This window comes from Oratosquilla oratoria, chromosome 8 (genome assembly GCF_046742065.1).
Source record: "Oratosquilla oratoria isolate Oo_2021 chromosome 8, ASM4674206v1, whole genome shotgun sequence".
Classification (NCBI taxonomy): domain Eukaryota; kingdom Metazoa; phylum Arthropoda; class Malacostraca; order Stomatopoda; family Squillidae; genus Oratosquilla; species Oratosquilla oratoria.
In genome coordinates, this window is record NC_134784.1 from 35438693 (window position 1) to 35455842 (window position 17150).

At 35.4% G+C, this 17150-nt stretch overlaps 1 protein-coding gene across 1 annotated transcript in view; it reads left to right on the forward strand.

The window, feature by feature from the left end:
- Positions 1–16681, forward strand: part of b (glutamate decarboxylase-like protein black) — a 32911-nt gene extending 16230 nt beyond the window's left edge. Inside the window, exons 8-11 of the mRNA XM_076189131.1 lie at positions 1302–1431; positions 2564–2662; positions 14218–14412; positions 14801–16681. Coding sequence (XP_076045246.1) covers positions 1302–1431; positions 2564–2662; positions 14218–14412; positions 14801–14974 — 598 coding nt within the window. The 3' untranslated portion in view covers positions 14975–16681. The remainder of the gene's footprint in view (positions 1–1301; positions 1432–2563; positions 2663–14217; positions 14413–14800) is intronic.
- Positions 16682–17150: the final 469 nt, after the last annotated feature.

Here is a 17150-nt window from a genome sequence, read left to right on the forward strand (position 1 = left end):
TAAATCCAATCCCACCCATTTCATCCCCACATACTCCACTCCCATTCACCACCCCTCCCTCCCTCTTTTCATGGCTCCTCCTGGATAACAGGTCATCCCTGCATCTCGCCTAATGCCCTGGGTCAGAAGCAATGCAGCAAGACTACTTCATTTAATCGGCGATCCCCCCCTCCCTCTCCGTCCCCTCATGTAGAAAAAGAGAAGATGTGAAGAAATCCCTTCGGGCTGCATCAAAATAGCGTTCACACATTCTCCATGACCACCCAATCTGCCGCCAACCTCCTTCCATGCATACATCTCCATCTCTTCTCCTTCTTCCTTTTCTTTACTTTTTCCTCCTCCCTTGCTTCTCCTTCTTCCTATTCTTCTTCTTCTCTTTCTCTTTCTCCCTCTCTTTTCCTCTTCTTCCTTTTCTTCTGCTTCTCTTTTTCTTCCTCCCTCTCTTTTCCATTTTCCTCTCCCTTCTCCCTCTCTTCTCTTTCTTCTTCCTCTTCTTCTTCTTCTTCTTCTCCTTCTCCCTCTCTTCTCCTTCCTCTTTCTCTTCTCCTACTTGTTCTCTAAAAATCTAAGATATGTAATGATAAAATAACCAAATAAATAGACAAATAGATCAGTGGATGAAAAATAAACAGGTAGATGAATAGATAAATGAGTGAATAGATAATTATGTAAATGAAATGAGCATATAAGTAAAAATGTCAGGATATACGGAGAATCATGGAAGACTCAATATATTCCAAGAATTAAAAAGAAGATTCATAACATTAGAGTGAAAAATATAGATATTAACCACATGAGAAACAACGGTCTCAACAGCTTGTAGATTTGAAGTAGAAGTAGATAAAATTCGTCTCTACAACCATGTCGTTATAAACTTCTCACAGAATCAAATGCATATAAAACAGTTTCAAATTTAAAGATTCATTCATCATGATTAGAAGACACTGTAATCTTCAAAATGTAAAACGTGAAAATAATAACCCTGTTGTATTTGTCCATTATCTTTATTTATTTGTTCTGAAATTCTTATAATTTGTAAACAAAAGCCAAAAGGATGTTGATGCAAGTTAATGAAATATAAACAATGGGAGGGAGGATATCTGATAAGAGACAATTATTGGGAGTTTCAGTTTTTGGGGCAGGAATTGCCTCTAAATATGAAATAATCAATCTGCTTCGAGTTCCCAATAAATTTCAAATCCCACCTTTTTCACTGATTTCTCCTATCCACCCTGCAATCTTTGTTTTAACATTTGGTTTGTCCTTGTGTAATGACCTGGGGACGAATGTTGGATCAACAGGGCTGATAGCATCACTTGGAATCCACACAAGCTTATGGCGTGCCCCCAGCAGTGCTCTGTGTTCCTAACACGACACAAGGGTCTTTTGAGCCTTGCCAATTCGGCGCATGCCTCATATCTCTTCCAAAAGGTAAGTTCCCAAATTAGCATTCTGATCTATTTATAGACCAAAAGGTCTCCTGTTGGTATACTCTTCCTTTGTAATCCTTTGCAAACTGTTGTGGCTTGCTCTTACTGTGCATGACTGTCTTGGATGGATCAGATTTATCTGTTTATTAATCAGTTAATTTGTTTATTTATATATCTATTTATAATATTCATTTATTCATTTATTTACTCATTTATTTATTTATATACTCATTTATTTACTCATTTATTATTATATATTTTAATTTATTTATTTATTTTATCTATTTATTTATTTACTATTATTATTTTTATTTGTTTGTGTTTTTTTAGGTCTGACATCACATCCATGTACTGTAGTTGAAATATTCTTGGCAGGCACAAACACCATTCACTTTTAATTTTTTTGCCAACACCAACGTTTACCGATTTCTATTAATTTTTTCATAAATAATAAGCAATACCACAACTATTTATGCTCACATCCCATGCATATCTCCTGTGATGTGCATGTAAGTAGTAGTAGTTGTTGTTGTCATTCCTTGGACTTCTTATAACACTAGACGTTACTAAAGCTTTTGATGCCATCCCCTGAGACAATTTCACAAACAAAATAAACAACACAGACATGAACAATAATACCAAAAGATGGCTGGTCAGTTATCTAGCAGGTAGAAATACCTGTGTCATATAACGGCCGGTCATTGCACACCAGAAACTTGAAGAACGGAGTACATACTTAGTGCCCTGCCTTGTCCTCAACACTCTTTAATCAATACGTGATCCAAGACCATGGTGAATCACATGCATGATATACTCACACCCCAGAAATACACATTTCTTCTTTCACTTTTCACAGATGACGTAACAATTACATGCACACACAGAGAGAACTGCAGAAATACTACAGCCATACCTCAGCTCATAGTAGTTGTACCATGGTTTTTATAACAAAATACATTGTAGGCAAATGTTGCTGTTGCTGGTAAATACCTTGAATGTCCTGTCAATTCAGTTTATCTATTAGAATCTATCTATATACCAAGGGCTTTTCCACCTTACAAACGTGATAGACAAGTCAACCTTTAGAATAAGGAAGTGATATAACACCTATGGTAACCCAAGCCAATTTTCAGGACAAATTCTACGACACCAGCTATGACGTGGGGGACAAGTATCTCCAGTGTGGCAGGCGTGCTGATGTCCTCAAACTCTGGACAATGTGGAAGGCTAAGGTGCTCGTCAACAAGAGTCTGTATGCCAACATTAACCTAAGCACAGATTGAGTTATAGACAATACAGGTGACGCAGCACAGAACGTAGGCAGACTTTCTGTTGCTGAAATGAAGTACAATTTGAACTTCTCTCTCACCAGAAATACTTCTGGATGTGCTCCCTTACCATTTCAAGTCAGAGAGTTCAAAATGTACTTCAGTGCAGCAACAGGAAGTCTGTCTTTGTTCTGTGCTGTGTTGCCGATCTCGCCTACATCTCAGTTTGTGCTTAGGTTTATATCACTAAACCTATAATTTTCTCTGACTATTGGAGCAGATTTACAGCCTGTAGCTTTTGGGAAAGAATTTGATATGTTGGAGGGGAATAATTTTTCTCCAGTATATCAAATGACACATATACCAACGGCTTTTTCCCCCTTACAAGGGAGGTAGCCAAAAACAAAGGCATAAAATTTACTCCCACCCATTCCATCCCCATATACTCCACTCCCATTCACCCCCCTTCCTCCCTCTTATCTTGGTTTCTCCTGGATGTTGGATCATCTCTGGATCTCACCCACTACTCTGGGTCAGAAGCAATGTCGCAAGACACAGCACGTCCACAGCAAGGCTGCTTCATTCAATTGGTGACCCCCCTCTCCGTCCCCTCATAAAAGAGAGAGAAAGAGAGAGAAGACGGGGAGAAATCCCTTCAGGCTGTGTCAAAATATCATTCACACATCCTCACCCCCCATCCACCACCCACTCCCTTCCATGCATTACAGCATCATCCACTCACCCCTATCTACTGTCTTCTCCCTTCCTCAACAGATATCTCCCCTATTTCCCAATACCCCTTTTACCCCACCCATCCATGTGGTCATAACATGTGAAAGCGTCTGTAGATACTCATGGTTATACGAGAGCATGTCATCATTAGTTGATACATGTGAAATAAGTTTAATTTCCTTTTCTTTTTTTCATAAGGTGGGGTGACATCAGGTGGCTGCTCCCTTCTATCTTCTACTATAAGCCAGTAACTCAGAAACTGCCCCACAGATAAAACAGACAAGAATCCAAACTTTCTTCTATTCCATGGGCCTATTTTTCCTCCAACATACGATTAATCAGCACTACTGCCCACCTCCACCACATTTTCATCTAACTTGTTCCAAACGTCTATTGTCCTATGGGGATAGCTGTTCTTTTTCAGGTCTCTTCTATAGTTGTCTTTCTTGCTTAAGTTTTGCCAGCCTCTCCTCATTAGATAGTTCTAAGAGCGTTGGTACCAATTTCGTAATTGCTCTTTGTATTCTTTCAAATTTTGTTATAAATGTTTTTGTACTTGGTGACCACGTTGTCGCTGCTCTTATCAAAGTGATTAGTATTTTCTTCACCATTTCTTCGTCCAGGTATGTAAATGCCACTTTGATTGATCTTATTAGATTATAAGTTTCTCCAAAATATTTTGATTATTTGTTTCTCAGGGGACATATCATTCATAATAATGACTCCTAGGTCCTTCTCTTTTTCTACATTTTTCAATTTCTTCCTCTCCAAATTTATATGATCCCACTATTCTTTTTTGCTTCTTCCAAATTTTATTATACTACACTTCTTAATATTGAATTCCATCTCCCACTTCCTACTCCATTCCCATACTTTATTGAGATCACACTGCAGCGACTCACACTCTTCTTCGGTGCTCACTTTTTTCAACATTTTTGCATCGTCTGCGAATAAGATCATATAACTTTTAATCCCTTCATCCATATCATTAATATATATAGCAAACATTATTGGGACCAAAACTGTTCCCTGTTCCCACTAATCACCTCATTCCAATTGGATTGTTTGTTTCTTATCATCACTCTCATTTTCCTTTCATAAAAGAAGTCTTCCATCCACTAAAGTAGTTTGCCCTGTATTCCTCCTGTAGTTTCTAATTTCTTTAGCAATTTCATATGTGCCACCTTATCAAAAATAAATTCAGGTCTAGAAATGCAGAATCACCCCATCCATCTCTTTTTTGTATTATATCTATTTGTCTTGAATAGAAACACATCAAGTTTATGACACATGATTGTCCTTGTCTAAATCCAAACTACCTCGGATTTAGTACATTATTTATTTCCAAATGCTTTACCCATCTAATTTTGATCATTCTTTCACAAATTTTAGCGATCGTACTTGTAAGAGAGACCGATCTATAGTTTGTAGGATCTTTGTTTCCCCCCTTATATATTGGTACTATATTTACTCTTTTCCAATCTTCTGGAATTTTTCCTTCCTTCAATGAACTGCTTATTAGACTATGTATTTTGTCTGTTAGTTCGTTTCTGCATTCTCTTATTATCCAGTTTGCCATTTCATCTGGACCATACGATTTTCTGACATTGAGATTACTCAAGTCTTTCATTATTTCATTCTTTGTTACTTCTATCTCTTTCATAGGGAGACTTTCCCCTCTCACTCGACATCTCTAGGTTGTATATTCTCTCTCATAAACACTAATTTAAATGCCTTGTTCATAATTTCTGCCATTTCTCTTTCCTCTATGTATTCTATTCCTCTTTGTCGTAGTTTCACTAATTCTTGTTTGTTTTTCAGTTTGTTGTTTACAAATCTATAAAGTAGTTTTGGTTGATCTTTACATTTTTCTATGGCATCCTTTTCGTATTTTCTCTTTTCTTCTCTGCGCACTTGTACATATTGATTTCTATAACCAGTATATATTTTCCATCTATGTATTTTCTGTTTCCCTTTTATTTTTCTCTGTTATGTGCCATATCCTCACTTTCATATTCACTACTCTCCAATAGAATTCCCCTTTTTCTGACTCTGTTCTCATCTCGTTTTTTTTTCCTTAGCTTCTTGTCTTTTTGTTTTCTCATCCTCTCTTTCCTCTTTATTCATTTCTCTTTTTATCCATACCTTTTTATATTGTTCACTGTCTGCTAGTTTCCCTGCTTTTGCTAAGATATTATCTGCTGTCGTTTGTGACCTGAATTTAACCTTAACTGGTCTGGTGTTATCTGTACTATATTTCCCGATCCAAAGATTTCTTCAATTTGTTTCCCTATTTCAGGTTCATCTTCCTGAACTAATTCTAATATATTTACTTTTTCTTTTTCCTCCTTAATTCTTGTAGTGTGTATTTACCTAGTTGTATTTACCTAGTTGTATTTTACGGGAAGGGGAGCTATGCTCGTGATGTCCCGTCTTCATATCTCATTTTATCTAAACTATTTTTAAATTCATGTATTGTTTTTGCACACACCACTTTCTCATCTAACTTGTTCCAACTGTTTATTACTATGTGAGGAAAGCTGTTCTTTTTCAGATCTCTTCTATAGCTGTCTTTTTTTATTTTCTTTCCGTGTCCTCTTGTATTTCTATCATCCCATTTTATCAGATTCTCTCTATCAGTAATTTCTATGCCTTTCATGATTCTGTATATAGCTATCAAATCTCCTCTCTTCTTTGCTCTAGTGTCTGTAGTTCAAGTTTTTCTAGTCTCTCTTCATATGATAGTTTTGAGAGTGTTGGTGCCAATTTTGTAATTACTCTTTGTATTCTTTCAATTTTTTTTATACATTTTTTTTGTACTTGGTGACCATATCGTTGCTGCATATTACAATCTTGGTCTTATCAGGGTGATTATAATTTTCTTCACCATTTCTTCATCCAGGTATGTAAATGCCACTTTGATTGTTCTTATTAAATTATAAGTTTCTCCAAAAATCTTATTTATATGTTTCTCAGGTGACATATTATTCATAACAATGACTCCCAGGTCCTTCTCATTTTCTACTTTTTTTATTCCTTCTTCTCCCAATTTATATGATCCTGTTATTCTGTTTTTGCTTTTTCCAAATTCCATTATACTACACTTTTTTGTATTGAACTCCATCTCCCACTTCCTACTCCATTCCTGTACTTTATTTAGATCACTCTGTAGTGATTCACAATCTTCTTCCGTGTTCACTCTTTTCAGTAGTTTTGCATCATCTGCAAAGAAGCTCATATAGCTTTCAATTCCTTCATCCATATCATTAATATATATAGCAAACATTATTGGGGCCAGAACTGTTCCTTACGGAACACCGCTTATTACTTCATCCCATTTTGAGTGTTTGTCTCTTATCACTACTCTCATTTTCCTTTCTTACAAAAAATCTTCCATCCAATTAAGCAGTTTGCCCTGTATTCTTCCTTGAGTTTCTAATTTCTTAAGCAACTTCTTATGTGGTACTTTGTCAAAAGCTTTTTTTAGGTCTAGAAATGCACAATCAGCCCATCCATCTCTTTCTTGTATTATATCTATTAGCCTTGAATAGAAACATATTAAATTGGTGACACATGATCGTCCTTGTCTGAATCCAAATTGCCTTGGATTTAACACGTTGTTTTTTTTTCTAAATATTTTACCCATCTACTTTTGACAATTCTTTCACAAATATTTGCTATTGTACTTGTTAGGGAGACTGGTCTATAGTTGTTAGGGTCTTCTTTATTTCCTCCTTTATATATGGGTACTATATTTGCTTTTTTCCAATCTTCTGAAACTTTTCCTTCTTTCAAGGAACTGTTTATTATGCTATGTATTTTGTCTGCCAGTTCATTCCTGCATTCTTTCAAAATCCAGTTTGCTATTTCATCTGGTCCATGCAATTTTCTGACATCAAGATAACTCAAGTATTTCAATATTTCGTTCTTTGTTACTTCTATTTCTTTCATGGGAGGGACTTTCTCTTTCCATTCGATCTCTTCAGGTTGTATGTTCTCCCTTGTAAACACTGATTTAAAATGTTTGTTCATAATTTCCGCCATTTCAATTTCCTCTGTGTATTCAACTCCTCCTTGTCTTAATTTCTCCAAGTCTTGTTTGTTTTTCAATTTGTTGTTTACAAATCTGTAAAATAGTTTTGGTTGATCTTTACACTTTTCTATGACATCTTTTTCATATTTTCTCTTTTCCTCTCTGCATGCTTGTACATATTCATTTCTATAACAAATATATATTTTCCATTTTTCAAGCCCTCTGTCTTTTTTCCATCTGGTCCAAGCTTTGTCTCTTTTGTCTTTTAACTCCCTACAACTTCTATTGTACCAGCATTTTACATATTCTTTTTCTTGTTTTTGTCTTGGGACATACTTTTCCACTCCTTTTTTGTAAATTTTTGTCAAAATATTCCATTTCTCTTCCATTGTTGTTTCTTCTTTGTATATTTCTTCCCAGTTTTCTTTTTGAAAGAATTCTCTTATTTTATCAAAGTTTGTTTTTTCATACATCATTCTTCCTTTTCTATATTGTTCATTTCTTTTCATGTATTTTTCTTCATTTAGTTCCAGTTCAATCAATATGTGGTCACTTTTACTTATTGGTGTTTTATATTCAATCTTGTCCACTATTCTAGGTTCAGATGTAATTATTAGGTCTAGTCTCGATAGTTCTTCCTCATTTCTATACCTAGTGTTCTCCTGTATCCACTGTGTCATTGTATTGTCAGTAATCATCTCAAGTAGAGCATTTCCCCATGAGCCGTCTCCACCCTTTACTGTCATTTCTTCCCAGCAGATTTCTTTGCAATTATAGTCGCCCATCATAACTATTCTTCCTCCATCTTCCATTATCTTATTTAATGTTATCTTTGTGTCCTCTAACATACTTTTATGTTCACTCTCTTCCCACGAGGCTGTTCTCGGAGACACATAATTTATCACAAACTTTCTGCTCTTCTTATCTCTGTCTTCCACTTCGATCATAATCATCTCTACTGTATTCTTTCCATATGTGACACACCTCACGTTTATATCCTTCTTAGTCAGGAACATAACTCCACCCCCTTGCTTTGTCTCTCTGTTTTTAATCCAATAATTATATGCATCATGTCCTACACTGTTGGGTGGTAGTGGACCTTTTAATTTTGTTTCTACAATTCCCATTATGTCCGGTTCTTTTTCCTTCAAATAATCATTCAGCTCATTCAATCCTGTTATTAATCCATTTATATTTGTGTAAGACACTCTTAGTTTTCTGCCACTTCCATTGTGTTCTCTGTTTCCCTTTTGTTTTTCTCTTGTGTGTCGAATTTCCTTAGTTTCATATTCACTACTCTCCAATAGAATTTCTCTTTTTCTGACTCTGTTCTTTCCTCGTTTTTTTCCTTAGCTTCAAGTCTTTTCTGTTTTTCTTCCTCTCTTTCCTCTTTATTCATTTCCCTTTTTATCCATACCTTTTTATATTGTTCACTTGTTGCTAGTTTCCCTGTTTTGGATAGGATATTCTCTGCCGTCGTTTGTGACCTGAATTTAATCTTAATTGGTCTGGTCTTATCTGTACTATATTTTCCGAGTCTGAACTTCTCTTCGATTTGTTTCATTATTTCTGGTTCATCTTCCTGAACTAATTGTAGTAAATTTCTTAGTTTTTTTCATTTTCCTCTTTGATTCTTGAGGTTCTATCTGGGTTATGTTTCTCTTCCATTCCTAATATAATTATACATTTCTTTTTGTCTGCTAAGTCTCTTACAATATTCTCCTTCTGTCTCATCACTTTGATAACTGAGTCTTCAGTTTGTTCTCTCATTTGCTGTTTAATTATATCAGTAAATGCAACTTTACTGTTTTCTTTTATCGACTTCCATCCCTCTCTGTTTTCTTTACTATTCCTCTTCAATTCCTCATTCTCCACCTTTACTTCTTTTAACTGTCTTTTCAGGTTTTCTATTTCATCAGTTAAGTTTTTGTTCGCCTTCTCTAGTTCTTCCAATTTTTCAACCCTCCGTATAATATTGTTAACATGACCGAACCTACGCTCCAAGTCCTCGATCATCTTATCGACCTTCTCTTCTAGTCTTGTCAGTCGGGGGGGGTTTGTGTCCCCCCCACCCTCTTTAAATACCTGGAAAATATTCTCATCACTTTCTACTGTATTGCTCTTATCTATACTTCTAATCTTTACATTTTTATTAGACATTTCATCGTCGTCGGGGGGCCGTTTGTTTACCTTTTGCCTGTCTGCCTGGGCCAAGTCTACTCCTTCCTCATTTCCTTCCATTTCCCTCAGTAACCCCTCCCCTTCTCCTCTTTCCCTACTTTCCTACTACTCCACGAGCAATTTCCCCCCCACCCTGTAAATACAATAGGCACTTCTCTTTGCGTTGGGATCCACAAAACTTCAATTTTCTTCAGAACGTCTTCTAAGCCGTCCGTTCGTTGAAGTGTGTGTGTATTTACCTAGTTGTATTTTACGGGAAGGGGAGCTATGCTCGTGGGGTCCCGTCTTCATATCTCATTTTATCTAAACTATTTTTAAATTCATGTATTGTTTTTGCACACACCACTTTCTCATCTAACTTGTTCCAACTGTCTATTACTCTGTGAGGAAAGCTGTTCTTTTTCAAATCTCTTCTATAGCTGTCTTTTTTTATTTTCTTTCCATGTCCTCTTGTATTTCTGTCATCCCATTTTATCAGATTCTCTCTATCAGTAATTTCTATGCCTTTCATGATTCTGTAAATAGCTATCAAATCTCCTCTCTCTCTTCTTTGCTCTAGTGTCTGTAGTTTAAGTTTTTGTAGTCTCTCTTCATATGATAGTTTTGAGAGTGTTGGTGCCAATTTTGTAATTGCTCTTTGTATTCTTTCAAGTTTTTTTATACATTTTTTTGTACTTGGTGACCATATCGTTGCTGCATATTCCAATCTTGGTCTTATCAGGGTGATTAGGATTTTCCTCACCATTTCTTCATCCAGGTATGTAAATGCCACTTTGATTGTTCTTATTAAATTATAAGTTTCTCCAAAAATCTTATTTATATGTTTCTCAGATGACATATTATTCATAACAATGACTCCCAGATCCTTCTCATTTTCTACTTTTTTTATTCCTTCTTCTCCCAAATTATATGCTCCTGTTATTCTGTTTTTGCTTTTTCCAAATTCCATTATACTACACTTTTTTGTATTGAACTCCATCTCCCACTTCCTACTCCATTCTTGTACTTTATTTAGATCTCTCTGTAGTGATTCACAATCTTCTTCAGTTTTCACTCTTTTCAGTAGTTTTGCATCATCTGCAAAGAAGCTCATATAGCTTTCAATTCCTTCATCCATGTCATTAATATATATAGCAAACATTATTGGGGCCAGAACTGTTCCCTGCGGGACACCACTTATTACTTCATTCCATTTTGAGTGCTGGTCTCTTATCACTACTCTCATTTTTCTTTCTTGCAAAAAGTCTTCCATCCAATTTAGCAATTTACCTTGTATTCCTCCTTCATATTCTAATTTCTTAAGCAACTTCTTATGTGGTACTTTGTCAAAAGCTTTTTTTAGGTCTAGAAATGCACAATCAGCCCATCCATCTCTTTTTTGTATTATATCTATTAGCCTTGAATAGAAACATATTAAATTGGTGACGCATGATCGTCCTTGTCTGAATCCAAATTGCCTTGGATTTAGTACGTTGTTTTTTTCCAAGTATTTTACCCATCTACTTTTGATCATTCTTTCACAAATTTTTGCTATTGTACTTGTTAGAGAGACTGGTCTATAGTTGTTAGGGTCTTCTTTATTTCCTCCTTTATATATAGGTACTATATTTGCTTTTTTCCAATCTTCTGGAACTTTTCCTTCTTTTAAGGAACTGCTTATTATGCTATGTATTTTGTCTGCCAGTTCATTCCTGCATTCTTTCAGAATCCAGTTTGCTATTTCATCTGGCCCATGCGATTTTCTGACATCAAAATTACCCAAGTGTGTCAATATTTCATTCTTTGTTACTTCTATTTCTTCCATAGGGGGGACTTTTTCTTTCCACTCAATCTCTTCAGGTTGTATATTTTCCCTTGTAAACACTGATTTAAAATGTTTGTTCATAATTTCTGCCATTTCCATTTCCTCAGTGTATTCAACTCCTCCTTGTCTTAATTTCTCCAAGTCTTGTTTGTTTTTCAGTTTATTGTTTACAAATCTGTAGAATAGTTTTGGTTGATCTTTACACTTTTCTATAACATCTTTTTCATATTTTCTTTTTTCCTCTCTGCACTTTTGTACATATTCATTTCTATAACCGGTATATATTTTCCATTTTTCAGGTCTTCTGTCTTTTTTCCATCTGGTCCAGGCTTTGTCTCTTTTGTCTTTTAACTCCCTACAACTTTTGTTGTACCAGCATTTTACATATTCTTTTTCTTGTTTTTGTCTTGGGACATACTTTTCCACTCCTTTTTTGTAAATTTTTGTCAAAATATTCCATTTCTCTTCCACTGATGTTTCTTCTTTGTATATTTCTTCCCAGTTTTCTTGTTGGAAGAATTCTCTTATTTTATCAAAGTTTGTTTTTTCATACATCATTCTTCCTTTTCTATATTGTTCATTTCTTTTCATATATTTTTCTTCATTAAGTTCCAGTTCAATCAATATGTGGTCACTTTTACCTATTGGTGTTTTATATTCAATCTTGTCCACTATTCTAGGTTCAGATGTAATTATTAAGTCTAGCCTCGATGGTTCTTCTTCATTTCTATACCTAGTGTTCTCTTGTATCCATTGTGTCATTGAATGGTCAGTAATCATCTCAGGTAGAGCATTTCCCCATGAGTCATCACCACTCTTTACTGTCATTTCTTCCCAGCAGATTTCTTTGCAATTAAAGTCGCCCATCATAACTATTCTTCCTCTGTCTTCCATTATTTTAGTTAATGCTATCTTTGTGTCCTCTAACATACTTTTATGTTCACTCTCCTCCCATGAGGCTGTTTTCGGAGGCACATAATTGATCACAAATTTTCTGCTCTTCTTATCTCGGTCTTCCACTTCTATCATAATCATCTCTACTGTATTCTTTCCATATATGACACCTTTCACGTTTATATCCTTCTTAGTCAGGAACATAACTCCTCCCCCTTGTTTTTTCTCTCTGTTTCTAATCCAATAATTGTATGCATCATGTCCTACACTGTTGGGTGGTAGTGGGCCTTTTAATTTTGTTTCTACAATTCCCATTATGTCCGGTTCTTTTTCTTTCAAATAATCATTCAGTTCATTCAATCCTGTTATCAATCCATCTATATTTGTGTAAGACGCTCTTAGTTTTCTGCCACTTCCATTGTGTTCTCTGTTTCCCTTTTGTTTTTCTTTAGTATGTCGAACTGCTTTATTTTCATGTTCACTACTCTCCAATAGAATCTCTCTTTCTCTGACTCCGTTCTTTCCTCGTTTTTTGCCTTAGCTTCAAGTCTTTTCTGCTTTTCTGCCTCTCTTTCCTCCTTATTCATTTCTCTTTTTATCCATACCTTTTTATATTGATCATTTGTTGCTAGTTTCCCTGTTTTGGATAGAATTTTCTCTGCCGTTGTTTGTGACCTGAATTTAATCTTAATTGGTCTGGTCTTATCTGTACTATATTTTCCGAGTCTGAATTTTTCCTCAATTTCCTTTATAATTTCTGGTTCATCTTCCTGGACTAATTTTAATAAACTGCTTACTCTTTCATTTTCCTCCTTGATTCCTGCGGTTCTATCTGGGTTATGTTTCTCTTCCATTCCTAATATAATTATACATTTCTTTTTGTCAGCTAATTCTCTTACTATATTCTTCTGTCTCATCACTTTAATAACTGAGTCTTCATTATGTTCTTTCAATTGCTGTTTGACTATGTCAGTGAATGAAACCTTATTCCCTTCTTGGGTTGTTCTCCAATTTTTAGCTTCTTTAGCTATTGTCTCTCTGTTTTCATTACTATTCTTCTTCAATTTCTCATTCTCCTCCTATACATTTCCTAACTGTCTTTTTAGGTCCTCTATTTCTTCAGTTAAGTTTCTGTTTGCCTTCTCTAGTTGTTCCAACCTTTCAATTCTCTGGAAAATGGAGTCAACATTACCTAACTTACGTTCCAAGTCCTCGATCACCTTATCAACTCTCTCCTCTAGTCTTCTCAGTCGGGGGGGGGGGGTTGTGTCCCCCCCACCCTCTTTAAATCCCTGGAACATATTCTCGTCACTTTCTACTGTATTGCTCCTCTCTATACTTCTAATCTTTACATTTTTATTAGACATTTCATCATCGCTCAGTCTTTTGTTTACCTTTCGCTTGTCTGGCTGGGCCAAGTCTACTCCCTCCTCATTTCCTTCCATTTCCCTCAGTAATCCCTCCCCTTTTCCTCTTTCCCTACTTTCCCACTACTCCACGAGCAATTTCCCCCCCACCCTGTAAAAACACTAGGCACTTCTCTTTGCGTTGGGATCCACAGACTTCAGTTTTCTTCAGAACGTCATCCAAGCCGTCCATTCGCTGAAGTGTGTGTGTGTGTGTGTTTTACGTATTATCCACGGTGGAATACCATTTTTGGTCATGGCATTCACCCATGAGTAATTCTGAAGACCTATTTTTTGTTCTTCTCACAGCTTAATTGGATCCTTCTTGCTGTTCTGAAAATTACTTTAACTCGGTATATTTTACTTCATAGACACACATTGGAGATTAGTGGCTGTGCATATTTGTACATTTAGATAAAGGCGAAGGTGTTTATGTACTGAAACATTACAATGAATTTATGTCTTTCAGGGGACAAAGGGGTTCGAGTATCACATTGACCATGTGTTCAAAATGGCAGAGTACTTTGTGTCAAAAGTTCGGGAAACAGAAGGTTACAAATTGGTGCTGAAAGAACCTGAATGCACTAATGTGTGCTTCTGGTACTATCCACCATCACTGCAGGGGCTAGAGGGCCAGAAAGACTTTAAGCAGAAACTTCACAAAGTAAGTACACAGGTCTTGAAAAAATACATTCATTAATTGTCTTGATTGGCTGTCTCCATCCTCACTTGGTGTTTCTTTTGATGGAGTTGTTGGCATCTGGCAGTTACATAACACAAGGTTGTCACTGAACTTTGGAATCTAACTGTATATTCTGTTCTTTAACTCATTTATTGCAAGAGGTTTCTCTCAGCTGAATAAAGCCACCTGGCACCAGCCAGAATAGAAATGTCATCACTTTGTCACTGAAAGGGCTAATCATAGTTTCTTATTGTCAGCAGTAGGTAAGTTTCCATCAGGTGAATGAAATTCCTCAACAGCGGTTTGAATAAAATTTATAAACTGTCTTTAGTAGTGGAGAGATTAACTTTGATTCTTCTGTGTTTTCCAGGTGGCACCACTCGTGAAGGAGCGCATGGTCAAGACAGGTACCATGATGGTGACCTACCAGCCCCTACATGACAAACCCAATTTCTTCAGGCTAGTTCTTCAGAACTCTGCAGTCACTAAAGATGATATGGACTACTTCTTAAAGAAGATTCAGGAACTAGCCCAAGATTTGTAGTTTCCTAAGGTTATTTATCTGGTATACTTTTGTGGTCAGCAACTTCAATAACAGTTACAAAGGATTACAAAGGATTACAAAGGCGGAGCATGCCGACAGGAGACCTTTTGGTCCATATCTAGGTCGGATGCGAAAAAAAAAATCATAATAATAATAAAATAATAAATAAAAACTATAATAATGTAAATAACAAATAAAATACATAAATAAATGCATAGGTATAGTTAAATAGTAAACAAACAGGTAAATAGTAAATAATAATAAATTGACATATAACTAATAATAAATGAAAATCAGACAGACAAATGATAACAAAACAAAAACAAATAATACAAAATAAATTGTAATCATTACAGCATCTTGCTTAAGTGTTTATCTAAATGATTCTTAAAGCTTCAAACTGAACTACATTGCACTACCTGTGCAGGAAGTTTATTCCATTCATTAACTACACGGTTGGCAAAGTTGTTTCTACCTACTTCCAAATTGAATCTATTTCCGGACAGTTTGAGACCATTGTTTCTTGTCTGATTATCATTCAATGTGAAAATTTTGTCACTTTTTATGTTGTCAATTCCCTTTAGAATCTTAAAGACCTGTATCAAGTCACCTCTGAGTCTACGCTTTTTTAGGGAAAACAAATTCATGTGTTTTAGTCGATTTTCGTATGATTTATTTTTGATATTTGGAATCAGTTAATAAACAAGTACTTTATATTCTGTAAATTGTTAAGTTTAGTCATGATCTTCTAAGGGAGCCAGTTGTATGAATAAAGACAAGTTTCCTCACTGCTGTCACTGATTTAAATGTCATGTAATTTACTACTTAATGACAACATGTAATTACCAGAAGCAGCATTACTAATGTAGAGCAACACTTAAAACATTCAACTACATATAGTATTTGCATGCACCAAGCAAATATGTTTTTAAATCAGAATCTATGGTTGTTCCATCATAAATTAATTAACTAAGAGGACTCAAAATAATAATTGTCTCGAGTTTCACAGACTGTAAATCCACAGTCCTTTTCACTTCCGCCATACATATCGCCTTCATTCCTTGCTTAAACCATGCAAAGAATGCATCTTGTCACTTCCCAAGCAGTACTGCCATTTCATCTTTAGTGCATCTCTCATGAAACAGGTTGTCACCTTAGTGTCTACATTCTTTTCCAACTTTCTGTCTCACACACATTTCTGTATGTTCATTATACTGACAGTGATGCCATCCACCCACCTTTTCCATGGTGAACCCCTCCCAGCACTACTGCTACATGCATTTTCTAAGGAACTCTATTTTCATCCATCCTCCTAACCTGACGAACTGGTATTTTTAAAATCAATGCTGCTACCCACAAAACAAAGTGGTCCATGAAAGGAGACCAACACCCTTACCTTACCTCTGGTATTTAGACCCTCCAGTTGAGCTAGCATGGCCCCTTCTTCTTTTATCATATTCATCCTTTTCCTTTCTGGTTAAAACATGTGGAAATTGCATTACATTTCTTTCTCAGTAGTATTGCCAGTTCGTTCCTGGTTCATCCTTCTAATGGAACTTTGCTTTAGTTCATATGATTACTTTATTCTCCAGCTCTATCATTCACATACATTATTGCTTGTTTGAATTGTCTATATGCTATTCAAAAGATCCATTATTATGTTTTTACTTTCACTAATGATAAACAAATGATAAAATGTTGCTTTTTCATGAATTATCATTTTCACAAATATGCACTTGTAAATCAAATGCATCCATGTGCATTTTCAAAATATATATAATAGTGCAAAACATAATTCACACATCAGAAAATGTAAGAAGTAGTATTTGAGTAGAAATGAAAAATCCATTAATTGCAAGGTGTTGATCACCAATATTACATACAGTAAATAGAGCAGAGGAAGTCCAATATAAAGAACAATTTTTTAGTAGCATAATGTCTTTTGGTATATGTATGTATGTACAAAGTTTTGCTTGGTAGAGCTTACAAAGTACAGTACCTAAGTAAATTTAAACAATTCTGAACTAAGAAATGAGCTCAAAGGATTAGAAAATTATATAATCAAAGTTAAATGTGAAAATGAAAAATCAAAATCAATGATACTACTAATAATGAGAACTTTAAAAAAGAGGTAGATATCAAAATGCAGGCAATGGCTGAGAGAATTGAAGAAAAC